The sequence below is a fragment of the Cinclus cinclus genome, chromosome 21, assembly GCF_963662255.1.
Source record: "Cinclus cinclus chromosome 21, bCinCin1.1, whole genome shotgun sequence".
In the NCBI taxonomy this organism is placed as follows: domain Eukaryota; kingdom Metazoa; phylum Chordata; class Aves; order Passeriformes; family Cinclidae; genus Cinclus; species Cinclus cinclus.
Window position 1 is genome coordinate 7236785 of NC_085066.1, and position 21716 is coordinate 7258500.

At 50.2% G+C, this 21716-nt stretch overlaps 1 protein-coding gene across 1 annotated transcript; it reads right to left on the minus strand.

Moving 5' to 3' along the window:
* Positions 1-1325: 1325 nt before the first annotated feature.
* On the minus strand, positions 1326-21417 carry RAMP1 (receptor activity modifying protein 1). The gene is given in 5 exon segments (XM_062506727.1): positions 1326-1942; positions 10061-10199; position 20022; positions 21088-21184; positions 21374-21417. Coding segments are annotated over 5 exon segments (537 nt in total). The 3' UTR covers positions 1326-1686.
* Between the last annotated feature and the right edge of the window lie 299 nt (positions 21418-21716).

Sequence of the window (21716 nt, forward strand, 5' to 3'; positions counted from 1 at the left end):
AAGGCAGGGAGGTGGAATGCAGGGATTGGCATGCAGGAGGAGAGTTTTCACCTGCAGATAATACAAGGAAACACAGGTCAGCCCAGTATTTTAAGCAGGCAACTGCAGTGAGAGATCTTTGCTGCCAAACAGATAAGTCAGCAAAGGTAAGCAGTAAAACACTCACAGGAACAGCAAGGTTGGGAAATCCATCCAGATTTTGCTTATGGCATTAAGATTATTCAGGAGTGGAAAACTCAGCCAGGTTGCTGTAACAAGTAGTTCTGTAGAGGCACCCTGGTACTGTTAGCAGGTTCCATCCTTCAGGAGGAGGGGTCCCAGTCCCCATTTCTTGGACTGTCACCATGAGTGGCTCCCACTCACGCCAGGAAGCTGCTGCTGCTGTGCCCAGGGCAGAGCAAAGCCAGGGAGCTGCTGTGTCCAGGTACCAGCAGCCACCAAAGCCATCCCTGCCTCCCAGAACAATCCTGTCTAACCCCTTCCCTGTATTGTTGCTTGCCTGGAGGAAATGAGCAGAATAATAAAGTTTGGATACTGTTAAATACTGTACAAGAAGGTCTGAGCATTGGTTTGTCCTCATCCAGGACAGGGGGAGGGGGCAGATCCATAGATCTCATCACCTTACAGTCCAGGAAAATAAACTTAATTTTTCCTGAATGCAAGGAGATGGGGGGGGGGGGGGGGGGTGGTGTATGTATTTACATAAATATATATGTGTATTTGGTTGTATGTATTTTTATGGTATTTATATAGATGCAACTAACCTATGCTTCTGCCAGAATCTTAAGACTGGTTTGGGCTAGAGGTGAGTGGGCCAGGCAGAGGGCTGGGTGTCCCTCTACGTTTTGGGGATTTTTTGGGAAATGTGAGAGTCATCAGTGAACAGCAGCTGGGTGTCCACAGGGAACCCCTTTGTGAACCAGCAAGGCACTGAAGGGGTCTGGGATGGACCAGAGCTGTCAGGGCAGGGTTGGAAGTGCCCATCCCAGGTGCTGCCCAGTGGCCCTGCACTGGAGCTGACCCCACTCCTGCACACCCAGGGACCTCCCCAGGGACCCCCCCAGGGACCCCACTGCCCAGGCAGGGCTCATGGGGTGGGGGTCAGCACTGCTGGGGGTCTCTGGCATCACAGAACGAGGACACTGAGGGGGAGGCTTGACATCAGCCTTCACAGAGACCGGCACCTGGGTTTATTCACGTATTTGTTTATTTAGGTAGGAAAAGCACCTTATTCCCATTCCTTGTTAACCCCACCCGCTCCCACCGCCGACTTTCCCCCGCTGTTTCCCAGCTCCCAGGCAAAACCCAGCCCGTGCAAGCCTCCTCCTTGTGCTGGGGGAGCCTTTCCACATGTGGGGGGAACCCCAAAAAGATGACAAAGAGAGGAAGCCGAGGATGTTCCAGTCCCGCTGCTCTCACGTGTGTTGATGCCGCGCTGGCACTGCGGGGCTGGCAGAATTTCAACTCCCCACACCCTCCTGGGTTTTTTTGTTTGTTTTTTTTTTTTTTTCTTCCTTTCAAATGTCCCTGCTTGGCACAGTTGGCCGGGGGGAGCGGCGCTCCCCAAAGCCCGGGGCAGGCCGTCCTGCCCTGCACCCATCGCTTCAGTGGTTCATCTGGAAAGGAACCATGCTGTCCCTGCCTCCGGCGCTTGGTACCCGGAGCCCTGCGTCCCCCGCGCCGTCCCTACACGATGCCCTCGCTGCGTTTGCTCCTCCACACCACGAGCGCTGTCATCAGCAGGGTCACCAGCACGGGCAGCACGATGAAGGGACACAGGACGCCGTTCGGGGGGTCGTGCAGAGCCCGGCCCGACGGGGAGCAGTTCCTGAAGTATTGCTTGTGCACGGCCACGAAGAACTCGTCCACCAGCCGGTTGGGCCAGTAGCAGTCGAGCCTCTCGGCGATGAGCGCCGTGCAGTTGGTCAGCTCCCCGTAGGTGCTGCAAAACACAGGGACAGCCGGGTGGCACCGCCACCTTCCCCCCAAGCAACAGAAACCGTACATACTCTATACAAAACACATACTGCAGAATGTGTAATATACGTATGAAGGCAATGTAATGTATCCCTCCCTGTAGAATATATTGTATTCTGTTACAGAGGTGTGTGCTTGAGATTGTACTACGGCTGTTATGTGAGTTCTTAAACTTTTCAGCTGTTTTTTGAGTTTACAGCTAGATATACCTCACCCTGTAGAAATACACAGTGGGTTTTTGGAAATTTATATAAAATATATGGGTTTTCGAGTTCACAGCTAGAGACGTAAAAAGATAACAGGGTATTTTGAATTCCCATCGGGTTTTGCCACTTCGATGGCAGCTTTTAAGGGCTCACCCACAGGCAAAAGCAGTTTTCATTTATGGAATAACGTGGTAGTAGTTTTAATTTACAGAAGGAAATGAAAACAGAAATAGTATTTATGGGAATAACAAGAAGCCAGTTAGGAGTTTTTCTGTTTGGTTTGTGTTAATTTTTGCAGTATTTCCTGGCAGAACTGATGTTATGAAAAATACAGGCCAAACCCACATTTTAAGCAGACCTTCAGGAAAGCCATCCCAACCTGGCCTTCGGAGCACCATCCTCCAGTTTGTATGAGTTCAGTCCAGAGGGCAACAGAAATAAGTACACTGAATCTACTTCAAAATCTCTCATTTGCCTGAAACTGGGGAGGTTGCATGGAAACCAGCTAGGCAGGCCCACAGCCCATCCCAGCCCTCTAGGACCAGCAAGTCTGTTTTTCCATTGTTTAAAAAAATACCTGGAAAACCAGGAGCAGCCCTGTGCCATCCACTGGAATGACAGGAGAACCCTCCCTGCTTTAGAACCGACTATGCATAAAAACCCAGATACCATTTTTCTCCCCCACCCCAATTAGTCACATCTAATCCTAGAGAAGCAAAGCAAAGCAAACCCCAGCTCTCCAATTAAAAAGCTGCCTGGGGGAAGAAATACTTTAGAAGCAGCTTCCCAGCCACTCTGCACAGCCCCTGTGCAGCTCCTCAGCTGGGGTTTGGGGTTTTGGGGCAGGCTGTGCCCACACAGCCAGAGATTTAATTAATGGGGCCTGCAGCTGCTAAAAGCAGCCTCTGCTCAGCATCCCAGCGTGCAAAATTCATCAAAATTCATTTCTCATTCATCAGGATCCTTAAGAGATCTCGGGAGCTGCTGCAGCATCTTCAGGAATCAGAGAGAAAGTGTTAACAGGCGAATAAAAGCTATTTTTAAAGCTGAAGGGCCATAGAGCAGCTGGCTTAGCCCTTCCCTGGCTCCAACTGTGCTTCCATGGGCATAAATCAGTGCTCCCATCACTGTATGTGAAGACATGCAAGGAAACAGAGCCAGCAAAGGAAAGGATAAATAAACTGTCACTTGCCTTTCCAGGGAGGCAGCAGTCAGCGTTCCAGCACTCAGAGTTCCAGCACTCAGCCACCTCCAGATGTGAGGATGGACCAAGGAGAGAGCTGGGCAGCCACAGCCCCACGAGCAGCGTGGGGGGACACGGAGGTGGCTGTGGGGCTATGGCTGGAGCAGTGGAGTGGCTTAGCACACCCCATTCTCTTGTCCTTTTTATTTCTGCTGTTTTCATTACAGCCCCCCTGCTCCAGATGGCATCGTCAGCAAGAGCGGGGTGGCATCAGGGGCACTCCCACCCTCTGACCCCACACGCCTCAGATGCCAGTGGGGAGCGAGTGGGAGGGTCCCAGGGGAAAAGGAACAGTTTTCAGGAACAGGTGCAAGTGCAGCAGTGACACTGAGGGCTGCTGAGCTCTTGGCCAAGGGAGAGCAAGGCTGGGTGCTCTTCAGGAACCAATTTCTGCCCTTTGCTTACACAGGACCAGCACTTCTGTCAACAGCCAACTACCAGCAGAGCTGAGCACTCTCAGCTATGGCCAAGTGCTCTCATTTCTTCCACTTGATCTCACAGAGCCCCAAACGGCCCTGCCACACCCCATCACCTCCTGTCCATCCCAAATGCACCTTCACAGGGCACTGGGGCCTTCTCCTGACAATCCACTGGCTGGGAAGGGAAAACAGGGGTTAAAGATCCATGCTGCTCACTGATGCCCTGTGAGATGGGATCAGGATCCCCCTGGAGAGCACAAACGTTGATGCCTGGGCCTGAGTGTGCTCTTCCTCACCACAGCCGTGGTGAACACTGATCCCACTGCATCTCCAAAACAGCACCTGCTGCTCTCTTCTCACAAGCAGGGCTTTTGGAACCCTGGGAGCAGGGAATTTTGAACTTTGTGCTGTCAGGCACCGACCCCCAAAAGAGCACTGCTTTTCATCTCAGGCCTTGGAGAAGGATTCCAAAACTGAATGACAGAACTAGAATCACCGGTGTGTAGTTTGAATCAAAGTGTGCAATATCACATAGTAAGAGATTTGGAATTTGAGGTTTTAGGATATAGCAATAGGTATGGGACAAAGATGGAGGGTTTAGGGTGGAGGTTTCTTCTTGTCTCTTCTTCTCGGGTATAAGTAGTAGTTGTTAATTAGAAAATGCTGCACTGCAGTCACGGGTGTTTAGTCATTGGGTCAAAAGTAAAAATAATGTAAATGTTAGTTTTTAATTGGACAATTAGGCCTTAAAAGACCTTGTAACAAGTGAAATACATTGCCACTTCTTAATTTTTAGTTTGTTAGCTAGAAGTGCTTGTAGCACTCACTGTAACATAAGTAAGAATTAATAAACATCTAAATTGAACATGAAATTTCCATCTCTCACATTTTTAATCCCAACTCTGACTGAAAAAAAGAAAAGTAATATAGTGGTGCCTCGTGTGAGGATCAAACTTAGATTATGAAATCGAATTTTAGATTATGAGACTGATTATTGTGATAGCACCACACCAGCCTGCTCCCACTGGGAATTCAGCTTGGGCCGGTGGTGAAACACCTCAGGGAGGGCAGGTTCTCTTCCTGCTCAGCTCTGCCCTGTTCTTGCCACCCCACAGCCCAGCCCCAAAAGTGATGCTGCCCCCACACACCCCACCACGCTCAGCAGGGCAAAGCTGAACCAAGCCCTGGAGGATGCAAGGATGATCCTCAGTCACAGAGTTAAAACTCTTTGGAGAGAGGGCTGGAGCAGGATGCTCTGCCTAAGTGATGCTAAACCAGCTTGGATTTTACCCTTTTTGTGAAATTTCTCAGGGATGGATGGAGAAAGGGGGAGTCATGATTTGCCCACATGGGGATTAACATCAATCTCTACTCAATAATTATTCTGCTCATTTTAACAGCTTTGCTTTAACATTGTTTCAATAAATAGGGCAATATATATAACTACCTATGCCATGTAGTAAATAATTGAATTCACCCACATCCAGACCCCATCCTAGGAAACTGAGGAAGCTGGGAGTCCTTTCTGCATCTCCTGACTCAACACAAGGGCCTCCCTTGATGAACTTTGTTCCACGCTTCCATTCTGCCTGTAGCAAACGTGGAGTCAAGCTTTAGGCTTTCAGACAAGCCCACAGCTCATTTGCAGTCCTCCATCTCCCAAACACCATCTCCTCCCCAAAAATATAAAGCAGCTGCTCTAGGATAGCACTGGGAAGAGGGCAGATTTTCCCAAACATTCCCAGCACTGCCAGGAGACAGACACCTGGCCCTGAGAAGCTTGGTTGTGCTTTGGGATATTTTTTCTCTACCTGATGTGAATTACAGTTAGAACTGGTTTTTTTTTTCCCTGTCACCATGGAAATGGTTTGGGTTGAAAGGATGCTGTGGATGGACTGTGTGGGGATGAAGGGCTGCAGGCAGTATGGGGATGGAGCTGGGCCACTGGTGGGAAGCAGTCAAAAAACGATTTAGGGTTTGATGGCACCTGAATGCTTATACTGCTATAAATCCTAACAAATTCCTCTGGGTTTTTTTACCACTGGAATTGGCCCTGGCATTTATTCCTTGACAGCACTCGCATGTGGATGGTGTTGCACTAGGACTGGGGTTCACAGGACTGACAGTGTCCCAGTATTTCCTTATCCTCCCTGAATTCCTTGCTTCAGAAGGGAAAAAACAGCACAAGGCTTCACTTTTGCTTTGCAAATTAAAAGAAAATGTTCATTTCCTCCTCTGCCAGGGTGCAGTGTGAGCCTGAAGCCAGACTAAAGGGGTATCCAGAAGGGACCTGGCAAGCTGAAGATAAATAAGTAGATAACGAGGTAATAAGAGAATGGATCAATATGCTTTCTGTAAATAATGGATAAATAACTTGAAGACAGAGTGTGAGTGTGCTGAGAGCTGGGAGAGCAGCTCCATCCATGGCTGCAGTTGTCAGAGCAGCAGATCCCCCTGGTGAGCTCCTTCCCGGACACCCGGGGGAAAGCATTCCACAGAGATTTTCAGGAATGCCACAGGATGGATATATTTGGGATGAAGATGCCTGGCTGGGCTAGAGTGACACCCGCAGCTGTGGCAGTGCTCGTGAGCATCCCCCCGTGCACAAACCCTCCTGCAAATCCATTCCCTGGCCACAGCCCTCCGGCCAAAACGAGCAGGAAAAATATCCCCGAGTCATCAGCTCCCGCTGACGCATTCGTGGCTGGGCAGTGGCAGCCCGAGCCCTCCTCATCCACCCCTGAAATAGCTGCCTCGAGGGACACCACAGCTAATCCCCCTGGCTCAGCCACCACGCCATGAAATGGAGCTGGAAATAGCCAAGCTGATCTTTGGGATAATTCATTGGGCACAGCTGAGCTCCTGGCCAAAGCAGCTCGGCCACCACCACGGAGGGGAGGAGGCCTGGATACCAAAGATCCCGAGATGCAGCTCCAGTCTGGCTTTGGAATCCCACGGCAGCCAAAGTGTGCAACAGCTCACACAAGTTCCACGAGAAAAACTCGTGTATTGAAATCAACCCATTTCCCCTAAAAATGCGATCCTAAGAAAGCCAGCAGAGCTCAAAGGCGTTGGACAAAGATTCCCAGAGAGCTGGTGCTTGTCCACATGGCCCAACCCAACCTCACCCAACACTCCTGCTCCAGAGAGACCCCTTGGTTACATCAGAACACAGCAGGAGCAGCGGGGCAAGAGCTCAGCTGATGCCTCTGATGGGAGCAGCATCTGCTGCCTATAAATAGGAGCAGTGACCCACAATTACAGACTCTGCTGAGACAATTCATTTATCCAGATGTTCCCATCGTGCCATCCTCAATTGAGCAGGAAATGATGGAGCTTAGGGGCATTTCCCTGCTGCATGCAGGAAATCAGAGCTCCAAACACGATGCTGCTGGTGGTACAGAGGCAAAACCTCCCAACATTTCTCCTTGTTTCAGACATCTCGTTGTTTCAAGCATCAAAATGCCTTGGTTTAGGGGAAGATCTGGGGAGAGCAGGCTCTAGGCAGGTGCTTTATTTCCATTTCTTTGTCTTACACCAGGTGGAAGACAAAATCCTTCCCCCAGAACCAGAGGGGTGACCAGCCAGCTATGCCACCCCTTGCCCACTCCTGCTGGGACATCTTCCCTTTCCCCAAAAAGGGAATGGTGATTCCCACACACATCCAGGGAGGAAGGTGTTGGGCCCACCCAAACCCCTATATCCTTGCAGCTGATTTACTGCAGTAATTGAACTATTTCTACCCAATTTTTCCAATGTCCTGAGGGCACAAGAGGATCAGAGGAATGTCATCTCTCAAATAACCCCGAGCCAAGTGTTTGCATGGAGCAAATGGACTCCGGCAATCAAATTAAACCCTGCAAGCTTATCAACATTTCCTCCATGTGCCTCAAGGGCAACGAGTTTAGCTGAAGGTGTTTAGGAGACAAAAAGGATGTGTGAGATAAAGAATAAGATGGTGAGGGCTGGAACAACATCAGCAGCCCTGGGCATTTCTGAGCACCAGTTGAGGCTTCCCAAAACCAGAAATCTGAACCTCAGTCTTTCAGCTCTGTTTTCTTCCCCTCCATTCTGCCATGGATCAAGGGGAAGGAAAATCCATGAGTGTGTTTAAAATCACAGAACACAATCATGGAATCATTAAGGTTGGAAAAGACCTCCAAGATCTTGGAGTCCAACCTTTGACTAAAAGATGGATACATACATATATGTGTGTAGGTTTTAATTTCATACAGAAGAAAGGGCCATGAAGCAGGAAATCACAATAATCTCACAAAACCTCTTAATTTTTGTACAAAACACTCAAGGCACACAGTATTATCTGCTCCCTGTTTCCAGCTGACCCCCATCCACTCTGGTGTCACATGAGCTCATTTGTATTCCACTGCTTCATTTTGTCAGGGAAAGGCACAACATGGAAAGTCAGCTGAAGGGGGAGAGAGGGGGGTTATTCTCTCAAGCCCTCACACCAACACACAGCCACCTCTGCCTGGTCTTTCGACTTCAATCAAAACCATCTCAGCAGATTTACACCATGGCTGTACCAAAAGATTCAGCTCTGCTGATTACAAATAGGAAAGAGCAAATCCAAAGAAAGCACTGCTTGCAATAAAAATTAAACCAAACCCAAAGGAAATTCCCCAAAAAAATCCAACAAGCCCCTGCAGAGCAGCACAATCCCCACATATGACACCCCCAGTCTCCCTGTGGGGTTGCACTGAGCAGGGTTCCCTTTCCACCCTCCTTATCCCAAAGTGATGCTCCCAAGCATTCCAGCAGGGCAGCAAGGCTGCATCTCTGCTGCTCCCAAGCCATAAATCACAGCTGACTCCTGACACTGATTACAAACAGCAGGCTTAGCAGGCAGCTGCCACTGCCATACCATACCATTCCAGCCTCTCCTAGTTGCTTGGAAAAATCAACACACAACTTCTGGAAGCAGGGGCTGAGCCAACGGCTCTGGTGGGACAGTTTGGGATTTTCTCACAGCGAGGGTTTGAGGTGGGTTATGGGGTTTTCACGCTGAGTTTGGGTGTTTTGAACCGTCTGGAGAAGTAGAGTGCTGAGAAAAAATAAAAAAATCTAATGGAAAATATATCCCGAAACTCCCAGTGATGGGGATCCCAATCTACCTCTTCATTAACCCATCAATTTCCAGCACACAGCAGAGCCATGGTCTTCTCTTACTGGAGCTCCACTGCTGTGAGGTGGAGCATGACCACCACCTTGACTTCCAAACCCTGTGTAGGCTCAGCTCCTTGAAAACCCCTTTATTCCCAGAATGGCTGAGGCTGGAGATGACCTCTGGAGATCCACTCCACCTTGTCCAAATGTCCCTGCTCAAGCAGGGCCACATACAGCTCATGACCATGCCCAACTGGTTTTTTTTTTAGTATCTCCAAGGATGGAGAGAGATTCCACATCCTCCCTGGGAGTGCTGTGCCACCCTCACAGTGAAAACAGGTGTCCTGGTGTCCAGAGGGGACCTCCCATGCCTCAGTTTCTGCCCATGCTTTCCCACCAGGATGCTTTCCTGGCTCATGTTCAACCTGGTGCCCACCAGAGCCCCCAGGTCCTTTTCTGGTTTCTCTCTGGGCAGCCCCAGCATGTCCTGGTGCCTGGGGCTGTTCCTCCACAGGTGCAGGACTTTGCCCTTCCTCTTGCTGAACTCTGGAAGGTTCCCAGCTGCTGTGGAGAGCAGCACAACCCCTCTGGTGTGTCACCCACCCCTCCAGGTTTGGTGTCATCTGAGGTGCTGGGGTTACACTCAGTCCCATCACCCACATGACTAATGAAGAGACATGACACCCACATGACTAATGAAGAGACATGACACCCACATGACTAATGAAGCAGGACAGTGTTAACCCCTATGACACACCCCCAGGCGCTGCAACCATTGTTTGGTCAATGCACTCCCCCAGGCCTGGCTGTTCTGGCAGCTCCCAACCCACCTCATCCAGCACACACAGGACACAGTGCCAAAAACATCACCAAAGTCTGGGCACATAACATCCACTGCTCTCCCCTCCAAGCCCTCTACATGTGACCAGGCTGGAGAAACCCGTTAGGGACCCAGCAGGGACAAAGCCAAGCAGAGTGAAACCGGGGTGCTTCCCCCCATGAAATAAACCCCAGCACTGACACCTTCACACCCCGAAACCCCCGACGGGAGCAGGAGGAGAGGGAGAGGGGAGCAGGGGGAGCTCACTTACCCCACGGTCTCGTCCCAGTCACACCAGAGGCGCTGGCCAATGCCCTCCATGCTGAGCTGGAACTGCTTGAGGCAGTAGTGCTGGATCATCCAGCCGTAGTCGGCCTCCTGGCACGCCGTGGCCGCGATGAAGTGCTGGGCTGCAAAACAGGCCAGGGCTGTCAGGCTCTGCTGGGGGGTCACAGCAGCACCACAGCCCCCCGTCCTCACACCTGAGCAACCCCAGCTCTTCAAAACCTCCTTCTCTCAGGTTAAATCCCCTCCTGGCACCCCTGGGACCCTGCACCTTCCCAAGCGATCAGTGCTCATAAATCAGTTATTTAAGATGTGCTAGGTAGCTCATAAATTAGTAAGGATGTACATTTATTATCTGCTGATGGCCAAAATGCCTTTGGACTAAAAATATCCAGGTTTTGGGCTTAAAAAACAAGTAAAGGTGGGGGGGAAGCTGGGGAATAAGAGAACCCTGCTGCTGACCCCTGAAAAATGACCTGCACAGTGCCACACTTGGGAACAAATATCCACCTCTGATGGAGACTTAGGGAAATCCACCAAATCCATCCCTGGCTGCACAGTGCTGATTGAATTCCCTCCTGGGAATGTGTCCCCGCAACTGCTTTAAAAACAGGGAAGAAAAAGGTGCTGCTTGCAGCCTCATGCACAATCAGTGCAACGTTGCTGGTGAGGGGAAAGGGAAAGGACAGTGATGCTACAAAGGGAAGGGAAAAAAAATCCTCTGGGGAATGATTTAGTGAGCCTGGCTATAAATAATCGCTTTCCCCAAAGTGCCAGCTAGTGCCTTTGCAGCTCCTGGAGTGCATTGCAGGCAGGCACCACATACCAGATCTATTTTTTGCTACGTGTGAATAACTCTGTGCTTTATTTTTATCTGATTTTTTTAACACAACAGAATTGAGCTGTTTATTTAGTGACCAGGGGAGATCACCATGGGACACCATCCCTCTGCAGCCTCCAAAATCCTTGGAGCGTTAAGGTACCAGCATCCTATGGCAATGGGTGGGAAGTCAGGACCTGGTGGGAATTTGTGTGGGAAAGGCCCCCAGAGCCTTGGCTGATGCTCCTGAATGGGTGCAGGGCTCTCATGGTGCCTCTGACAGCAGCAGGCACTTTAGCCTGACTTGAGATAAAACCATGGGAGTTACTGAGCCAAGACAAGTTAAAGAGCATTAAACCCCCACTGTTGCAATAATAAAACTGAGTTTATCAAAATCTCACATTCTGCCTAGCTGATACCAGCCAGGGATAAGGGATTTGCTCCTACATGGGAGGGTCTGACATGAAGCAAAGCACCAAGAGGATGAGAATGAGAAGAAGGAATGTGAGAAGAAGAAAGAAGATGAAGAAAAGGCACAATAATTTTACATGAGGCAAATGTAAATTATTTACAGACTGCAAATCTCAGTCCAGACAGGCTCAAGGATGATTGATGGCCTGAAGGCTTTTCTTCCCTTTCCATCCCTTCCAATCTGGATGAGTCAAGTGAAGGAGTGACATGGCTGAGCAAGCACCAGCATCCCAGGGAGGATCAGGAGCCACCCTGGGGGTCACCCCTCGGTGACATCCGTGCACTGGACTGTGAAGGACAAGTGCCCTGTAAATATCACAGCCATCACTTGCCTGGACAAGCAGCTTGCAGAGAAAATGCTTCCAGGGAATGTGTCAGGTGCAGAGAAGGAGAGCACAGCAAAAGGACAAGGGAGAGCAGGGCAGGAGAAGGGATTAAAAAACAGACAGATGAGCAGCCAAGGGAACTGAGGAGCACAGGAGGAAACAGAGGCGGGAAGGAATGAGAGAGACATGCAAAGCACAGAGAGAAACTGAAGAAGACAAAGCCACTTGAGGAAGTTCAGCAGCGATGCAGTAAAAGGAGAGAGAGAAGCAAAGTTAAAGCAAGCACAGCCAGGCTGCATTTTGCAGCCCCGCTCTCATCTGGGATGAGCCCAGACCAGCTGTACCACAACCATCCTTAGGGATGCCCAAATGTTTCCTGATGGCAACACAGCTAAGCAGCTGAGCTGAATCAAACTGGAGGAAAAAACACCTTAACCTTGAGTGGAGAGAGGAGAAGCACTGAATAAAGGATGGCGAGGAAGCGACCACAACCTGGCTGCCAGCCACAGATAGCCAGCATGGAAACCAGCCCTACTATTAAAAGAAAAAAAACAACCCAAACCAAGTGAAAACCAAACCCTGGGGAGCTTTAAGCACTTGCCAGTCACATCAGATGCAGCTCTGGAGGTCCTTCAGAGGCAGGCAAGCACCTTGCTGTCCCCCCTGGCAGCTCCTCAGAGTTCCCCAGAGCTCTGCCAGCCCCACCAGGACCTGCTCCTGAAGATGCTTCTCCCACTGCATCTCCTACACCTCCACGTGGGCTCTGCAAATCCCTTTGCCCCAGGGACTGGTGAAAGCAGAGCCACCAGTGACCTTTGCCAAGGCCATTTGATTTTGGACATGGTGAAGGGCTCTTTTGTTTCCCACCCGAGAGGAGTGAGGCCCAGCAGGGTCAGTGTCAGTGCTGTGAGGATGGAGCTGGGCACAGCAAGGCAAAAAAGCTCTTTTGTTTCCAGCTGACCCAGAGAACTGACTTTAGCTGTAATTGCACAATTTAAGGTAAAAGTGAGAAGCTCCTGCCACATTTCCACACGGTCCCCACCTCACCCCACAGATTCCTGCTGGTTCACAGATTTTCCCCCAACCCAACTTCAGACTGGGACAGGCTCAGGGTTTGTAACAACCAAGGCGGGGGGGGGGGGGGGGGAACAGGAAGGGATTTTTGTATCTCTTGGCTCTCATTCCTGAAGGTTTTTCTTCTCCTTCAGCCCTGCTGATGGATATGGTGTAAGTCAGCTGCAGTGAGCTGTAAATAACTGAGCTCCAGAGCAGTCACAGCTCTGTACTCAGCAGCATCCATCTGTGAAAGGCTGCAAGGAGCTGCTGAATAACTGAGCTCCAAAACTCAACTGTACCAAGGCTGAGCTGTCTCCAAAGAGCTCCCCTCTCATGGGCCCCTGTCGCTGCCATTCCCTCAGGAAAAATGGCACTGAGAGCTGCAGGAATGCAGTGCTCCTCTGGAGCATCCCCCTGCAGCCACACAGTACCTTCAAGCCCTGCTTGGTCTTTAGGTGCCACATGGACTTGGGGAATCACAGAATCCTGGAATGGTTTGGGTTGGAAAGGACCATAAAGTTCATCCAATTCCAGCCCCTGCCATGGAGAGGAACACCTTCCACTATCCCAGGCTGCTCCAAGCCTCATCAATCTGGCTTTGGACACTTCCAGGGATCCAGGGGCAGCCACAGTTTCTCTCGGCAACCTGTGCACACTCACAGGGAAGAATTCCTTCCCAACATCCCATCTAACCCTGCCCTCTGGCAGTGGGAAGCCATTCCCTCTTCTCCTATCACAAGAATTGTTGATGAACAACCTTCCCTGCTGAGAGAATCCCTGATTGCCTCTTAAAAGATGCAGTAAGAAGGACCCTTAGTTTGCCTCCTCACAGGAAACACCTGGAGAGCAGTGGTGGGGAGGTGATTGGAGGGATGCCTTTTGCAGGCATCCCAGATCTTCATGATTGCACTGGGACTGATGTCCTGGAGAGTCCCAGCAAGCATCCACCAGGACTCGGCTTGCTGAGGGTTAGCTGCAAAAAGCCTGTCACACGTTTATTTCAGCAGAAAAACAGCGCTGGTCCTGAATTATTACAAAAATTTCAGGAAGAGGGAAGACAACTCAACTTTCTTACACTGCACTTCTCAGAGCTGGAGCCTGGAAACAGCACTGGGGACAGAAACAGCTTTGGGGACACTACCCCTCTGTGAGCCCACACGTTCATCACCGTGATGGTTCACCAGCAAAAAATCCCTGAGTTTTCTCTGCAAGAAACATCTTGCACTTCCCATCAGTATCCCTCGGCACAATTCTTTGGTCTCTGGCCTTTTTCTCCTCAGTGTTCCCAGGAATTCCGGGAATTCTTGGGCTTGTCTTGCTGGGATGTCCAACCAAGCCCACAGGGAAGCAGAGGCAGGGAGGACTGAGATCCTGAGACCAAATTTGGGCATTTCAGACTGGCATAGCATGGGATGTTCCCATTTCCCAGGCATTTCTGTGCCTGGGAAATGCCCAGGCATTTTCAGCACCCTGATGGTGCTGAGTGAATGATGAAACTATTTGATGACACATGTAGAGAATTCACCAGACCATCCAGCTGGACTGTCAGGATTTTTGGGGGGAAACTGTTCAGGGCTTCCTAGCAAAGAGCAGGAAATAGGCAGATATTCATCCAAAAGCTGAACCCCAAAGATGGCAGATAATTGTCAAGTGACAAAGCAGGGCTGGCACTGGCACTTGTGGCACCAGAAAAGCTCTGGGCTCTGAGAACAAACACCCCAGTATCTTCCCCTGGGCTTCTCCCAAATTCTCAGACCTCCCCTGTGAAGTGCTCTCAACAAGCCCCAGATGGAAACAGGCTGTTCTCCTCTCCTCTTGAAGGTGGTGGTTTTGCTGTTTTATTAAGAACAAGCCTCGAGGTCTGGACTTGGCTGCAGAATAAAACACTCACAGAAGGGTGAGGAGAGGACATGGGGCAGGAGACAGAAGATGAGCATGGAAAACATCCCAGTTTGCAGCCACAAAAATAGGAAAATTATCCCTTCCAGCATCTGCAGAAATCTGGGCAGGGTCTGGTACCCTCTGTTTAAAAACACCTTCCACTGGGGCTGCTTCTGGCAGAGGCTTCAGGACTTGCAAACAGCCCCGGGCTCACCAGGAAAAAGCAAAGCTGCGTTTAGCTGGAACACTTTTTTTGGACAGAAAACTGCAGGTGTTGGGGCTGGGGACAGGAGAGCGGCTGGCCCAGCACTGTGCCTTCCTCAGGAGCCATCTGCTGCCAGCTCCCCTTGCTGCCAGCCCGGGCTGTGCCCCCGCAGGCAGCCGAAACCTCCAAGCCCCGGCAGGGCTATTTCCGTCCGGGATTTGCACAGGGAATGCATTTTTCAAGTCTCTCCTCCCTGCCCGGCTGGCTCAGGATGGGAGCTGGGATCCAGCAGCGGCTCCAGGGGCGGTGCAGCAGCTCGGGAATAGCAATGGATGAAGGGGTCCGAGCCCTGCAGGTGATCATGGGGGAGACAGAGACCTGCACGGGATCTGCTCACAGACGCTTTAGGAGCATCCCGAGGTCCCCAAACCAGGCAGCTGCTGCTACCCCGGCAGCTCTTGTGGCACTGTCCCTTCATCTGCAGGACTCTTTCTCCCAACACAGCCACTCAGGATGTAAATTTAAATGGAATTCATGGGATCTGGGGGTTTTATGTGCTGAAAGGGAACGGGGATTTTCCACCATACCGCTAAACCGTGGCACAGAAAGGATTTTGGAGGCAGAGCAGATGCTGGGAGCTGGGGGGAGACCTGCCCATCTCCAAGCACTGGGAAGGCTGATCCCAGGATGTCTTGGATAGGTTGCCAGAGCTCACTTGGGAGAAGAGAAGGAGGATCCCCCCTCCCTGCCTGCTCTCTGCTCCAGGGGCTGCAGATGGAGCAGCAGAAGGAAACCACACAGTGACTGCTTGAACAGAGCACGGACACAGGGACAGCTGCCCTGGGAGGGAGCTCTGCAGAAGGAATGCTCATCCCAAATTCTGCCTGTCCAACAGCTTCACTACCACAAAAGCACTCGAGGGACCTGGGATGGGGCAGAAGCCACTCAAGCTGAGAGGGGAAGAAAGTCTCATGGCAGGGGAAAAACTGGAAATGAGAAGAGGCAGGGTTAGGATAAGCCCATGGTGGGAGGTGCCATGGCTGAAGTACATCCTGCTGGCTTGGGACACAGCGGACACTGGATCCACAGGTAGCAGAGAAGGTCACTCCCTGCTCAGCCAAGCTGGGGACAGGCCCCTGTTAGGGATCTGGATGTGTGGAAAGCTTCCAAAGGGACTAAAGGTTTCCACCTCTCAGGGAATGCAGCACAAGATGTGGTGGGCCTGAAGAGCCCTCTGGGGCCCATCCCACAAACCACTTTTCCATATTAAGGGGAAGTGCACCTACAACCTAAAGGCCTTTTATCTGATTTACTAACTCAGTGTAACAAAGGCAGACTTCATCCCTGCTCTTGGAATGGTTATTCATTTAATTTTATTACACTAAGCAAAATAAAGAGAAAGCTGCTTTTTTTTCCCCCAGCCAGCATTAATGAGGTGTTTTGCATACAGCTGAACATCATCATGAAACCCAAAAAGGATCTCCCAAGTTTTAAATTTGGCATCCTGTTGTGCCTGCAAAGGAAGGAAGTGATTTATCCCTCAAGCTGGCACTTGGTTGATTTGTAGGCATTACTTTTTGCTGGGTTGGGGATACTTGAGTTTTTGTTGCCATTCTATAGCTATTCCAAGCATTATAAGAGGGCACAAAATAAGCTGCCTAAAAATAACTGCCAGGGAAATATTAGTTGGAAGTTGAGGTAGGAGCCAGCTGCCTGACAACAAAGCCTGTCTGGGGGCTTTTGGGGGCTTAGAGGTACCACTGCACTTTGTTATTCCTCTTTCAAGTCCAGTATTTCAAGAAGCACCTACAACAGCCAAACCATCCCCAAAGGAAAGATGATTTAACACCATTCCATCCATACAAAATTCCATGTAACAGCTCCTGTAAGATGCAGAATATGGGATTAAAATGAAAATGTAAAATAAAGGTTTGCACTGTGTAGCCTAGTGCAGGGAAGTCCTGCTTAGCTGGGTCACAAGGGGTTTTCTTTTTGGCATAAAGCATTGCTGTTAAATAATATTAACTACTAAACACACTGAAATAGGCTGCTCCAAGGAACTGGATGAGGGCATTTCTCTCCTTGGTTCAGTTTCCCACCTGTCTTAGCACAAGTTATGGTATGGCCTTGTTATCCATCAGAGGCTGCCAAGCACATTTCCAGGACTTCTCTTACATGTCCCTGGACTTGATTCTGCAGAGGACAGAATGACAAATACTTTTATTTACTCACCAAAATTCACTCACTAGGTAAAATAAAATCAAAAACGGCCGAGAAGGGAAGAAGGAGAAAGGAAATCAAAAGCCAGGCATGCTGAAATCCAACTGCTGGCTGACTGCACATCAGGGGAGGGAAAAATCTGCCACAAGCTGTTAGTTATAAAGATAATTATATTCTTGATTAATAGCAGGGTCTTTTGGAAAAATAGTTCGTCTTGATTTAATTAATGGAGGAAAACCACAGGTTTTAGACAGGCACTGGCAGTGTCTGTACAGCAGCCCTGTTTTACCCATCCTGAGTTCCAATCATCTCTGACCGTGGCCACCATTGAATCCCTCCTCACAGGAGCAGGGTGGAAGAAAGGAGGGATCCCCACTGGATTCTGTGCACCCCAAATCCAGGGGCTGAAGGGAACCAGCCAAATCCCTCCTGCCTTCCTAGGGAGGACTGTGGTGTCCAACACTGCCATCCCAACACCTTAATCCAACCTTAGAGCTAGGTTTAGCATTATTTTTGAAGTATCAACAAAGCACAGGATGCCACAGATGTGGGTTTGGTCTCAAAGCCAGGCTGGTCCTGTTACACAAAGCCAGGGAGAAACCACCACACTCAGATCTCAGGAATGTGCTAAAGGCAAGTGTACTCTCCTTCCACCCCCAGGATTATTTTTTCCCTCAACTATTTCAGTTGACTGAGGCTAAAATAAGAACAGGGAAAAGCAACACCAAGGGTAAAAGTGCCTGGCATTGGTTTGGAGACAACACACTATGATCCTGCTGGTTCAGATTTCAATGTGTGTTAAACACAGATTTTCTGCTACACAGGACTAGCAAACATTTTACTGAATTACCTTCAAGATAAAAAAAAAATCACTGCCTGGGCAATCTAACAAGTTTCCCATGAAGAAGCAAATAATAAGTACATATAAAAATTTCTTAGAGAGAAAACCAAAATAACCTCACTGTCATGTTGGTGCACCCATCACAGGCTGTGCACAACAGCAGCTTCACTAAATACTTTCTACACAGAGTTTCCAGAGTAAAATCTGCTGCTGAGCCTCGTGAGCAGCCCGGGAATCACCAGAATCATTTAGTTTCCTTTTCAACAGAGACTTCTCAATGTGGTTTTCCTCCCTTCCAGCTGAAGAGCACACAGAGATTTTGCACCTCTCTGCAACTCACCCACACACAGCACTGCTGCTTTCCGAGCAAACATTACCTAAAGGATAAAGGGAAGCCCAGGGGGATCACCCTTGGCTGAAATCAGAGGGTTTTCTCTCAGCCTGCTGCCTGCCTCCCCACTGGGGTGCTTCTCTGAGGTGTCAAGATGTGTTTTCAGATCCCCAAAACCTCATGTTGTCGAAGCACAGAGACAAGGGACTGAAAGCATGAAGCAGCTTCATTAGTGGATTTGATGATTAAAAGCAGCCAGCTCTGTAGGCAGCAAAACAGCAGACAGGGACCAAGATTCATTCCCTGGTAATCACCCACCCACAGCAGGAACTGACCTGGCAAACCCCAGCCAAGGCTATTTCTCCTCTGGTTTAGAGGAGAAAAAGGCAGTTAGCTGAGTGAGCTGAAACGCTGCATTTCCCTCTCTAATGAGCTTTTAATGCTCCTCTCACTCCAACCCAGTGGTGTTTTCGGTCCTTGCTTGGTGCAGGGTCTGTGCTGGGAAGGGCTCTGACCACAACCATGGTTTTGGGGCCCAAGCCTCCCCCAAAAAATGACAGAGCCAGACTTTGCATCCAGCCAGAGAGGCAGAACAAACCTGCCAGAGCAGAGCAGTGACTCCGGATTCCCACCCACGGCTTTCCAGGACCTTCCTCAACTCTGCCATAATCCCAACATCGATTTCCAGCCCTGTGGAAACGTGGAAGATGCCAACCCCATCTTCAGCCACTACGAAGGTTCTCATTTAATTTCATCCAGGTCATGACATTTGTATTTTCATCACTCCCAGCCTCCCGGGTCAGCACAAATAGGAGGTTACAGCACTGGTGCTTCATGGCTCTTCAATTCAGCAGCATTTCAGAGTTAATAAATGCAATCCCATGTGTCAAAGCCAAGAGGCTTCCTGACCAGACTACACAACCTTCAGCCAGCCCACCAAATCCATGTGCCACTGGTTTCTGCAGGAAAACAACTGGAGTAGTATGAGAAATTACAGGGTGGAGGCAATTTTGTTGTCCCTATCCATACACTTTTCTTTTGATGCATAGAAAGTTTTGAGTCCCCTCCATGCAAGTGATGCTCTGAAAGGGAGGAGAAATGTTTTACTTTATTATCAGGGATTTCTAACAGGGCACTCTCTAAATATCGAGGAGGATTTTCCCAGAGAGGCAGCAGGTTTAAATTCGACTTTAAAGGGAGCTGTAGCTTTTTATAAAGGAGGCACTCAAGCTGAAATCAGCGGTAGGCATTACTGAGTGTGCTCTGGGATGAGAGAAGACACAAAGGACTTTAATTCCTGATTTCCAGGACAGATCATAAACAGTGCCCAGAAGTTTTGTTTTTAAGAAAGCATCATTTTCTGTGGACTATGCAAACAGTGCTGCACAGCATAGACAGAAGGTGCAGGGAATCAAGAAGATATTAATGTTTTACTGACCTTATTTACTCTCACAGTAATAGTTATCTACACCCAGAAGAAATCCAAGCAGCCCAGCACTGCCCTTAAACACCATAATACAGCAGAGAGCTGTGTGTGGTGCCAATCATCACTGGAGCCTGCTCATCCCCTCCTCTGAGCAGCCTCTGCAGGAAGCTGCAGCCAAAACCCAGAAAAAGCCTCATTTTACCTTAATGGAAGTGGCTACCTTGGGGTACAGCAGGATCCCTGGCCTGCTGAATGAGACTAGGGTTTTTAGGATGGCGGATTCCCTGACTGTCACTCCTTTTTGAAGACTGCAGCCAGTGGTGAAGTTCCTTAAAGCTTGAGCTTTAAGAGAAAGGTTTTTCTTTTAGACCCTTCCCTTTTTTTAAAAAAAAATATCTCACTTTATAACATCTGCATTGGTGCAAATCATGGCGATTTCAGGACACCCAGTTGCCACCTGCAATTTCAGTGCAGCCCTGGCTGTAAAAGCACAAAGGCATAAAAAGGTTGGGTCTTTTTGTTAAATGTGCTTAAAGTAAAAAAATCTCAGGAAGAGAATGTAGTGAAAACCACATCCACAGCACCAAGATTAGCTGCTGTTGGGCACGTGGATTACACAAGAGGCAACATCCTGCTGCTTCTGAGCCCACTGGAGGTGGAAAGGAGCAGCCTGCAGCACCTGGAGTACTTTTAAAAGTTACAGCTCCCCAACTAAAAGAAGGGAGAGTCAGGAAAAGGAGCCAGGGGCTTGGAAAGCAGAGCAGAGAGCAATCCTAGTTCGCAGGAGTTAGTGCTCCCTGCACAGGGCTCTGCAGCCAGGAGCGTGCAGCCTTTCCCTGCAACCCAGCAGGGGGAATGTGCCTCGTCCAAGGGCACAGACTGCTCCTGCCCCTGCACAGCTGAGAAGTAGTAAATAGTTATTAATGCGCACATTATGTGCAGCACGGCTCAATGCATTATTCACCAGGGCCTGGGGGAGAAAACCAGCACAGGGGAAGGAAGGGAAAGGAGAAATTTGTGCTTCCTCGAGGAGCGCTTTGCTTTTGTGGAAGATCAGCGTTAGGATGAGGGTGTGCAGTTTCCCTTTGGAGTACCTTAAATAAACGTGCTTTTACACAGCACCAACGTCCTCAGAGCTTTTGCTGTGGGTACACGGGTGACAAGCAAGGCACAAATCTCTACCTGTTGCCAGGAGTAGCAAAGAAACCGAGGCAGGCTGCATTCCACAGAACAACCACACAACGCAAGCATTTCCAACCCCACCACCGTTAAACCCCAGAACATCCAACCTCAGCTCTTTGAAGGGGCACTTCTGGCCGCGTCCTTTTCCCTGCGGCTCAAGAAAGGGAAGACAGACTCCAAATCCAAAGGCAGTAATTAAACATTTGCAACAAAAGCCAGGGACAGGAGGCAGAACTCGCCTCGGTCCATCTCACCTAGCAAGCAGGGATTCCCTCACAGAGCAGGCTGTGTCCCACAGCATCATCACCTCACTGCTGCTGAGGCCAAGCGGCCCGGAATAATTAATTCCTCCTTCTGATTCCCTAACTGCTGCGTAGCCAGCGAAGCCAGGCTGGAGCCTCGCCGGGCTTCAGGGAGAGCGGTGGAACCGCGGAGGAGGTGGCCGGGGCTGCGCGCCCGAGCCCAGCGCAGAGGGGAGCCCCGGGGAGCCTCGCCCGCCGCCCCAGCGGCTCCGGGGAAGTTGTGTCGCGGCGGCCGCACTTACCCAGGACGAAGCAGAGGAAGCGCCGCGGGAGCAGGGCCATGGCCCCGCGGCAGGAGCGGCTCCGCTCCCGGGGCCGGGCGGGCTCCGCGCCCGCGGCGCTGCGAGAGGGGCGGGCCCGGCCCCGCCCGGCTCCTGCCCGCTCTGCCGGAGCGCAGGGGGAAGCGCTGCCTCGGGGCAGCGGGATGCAGTCCAGGCTTTCCTTATCGCCCTCGCAGCCCGGAGACGCGGCAAAGGGAGCGAACAGTTCCGAAGCGAAGTACGGAGCAGTCCTGCTTCCTCACGCACTTTCCTTAACCCCGCTTCTACCTCCGCCGAGGGGATTTCCCCCTAGCTAAAAAA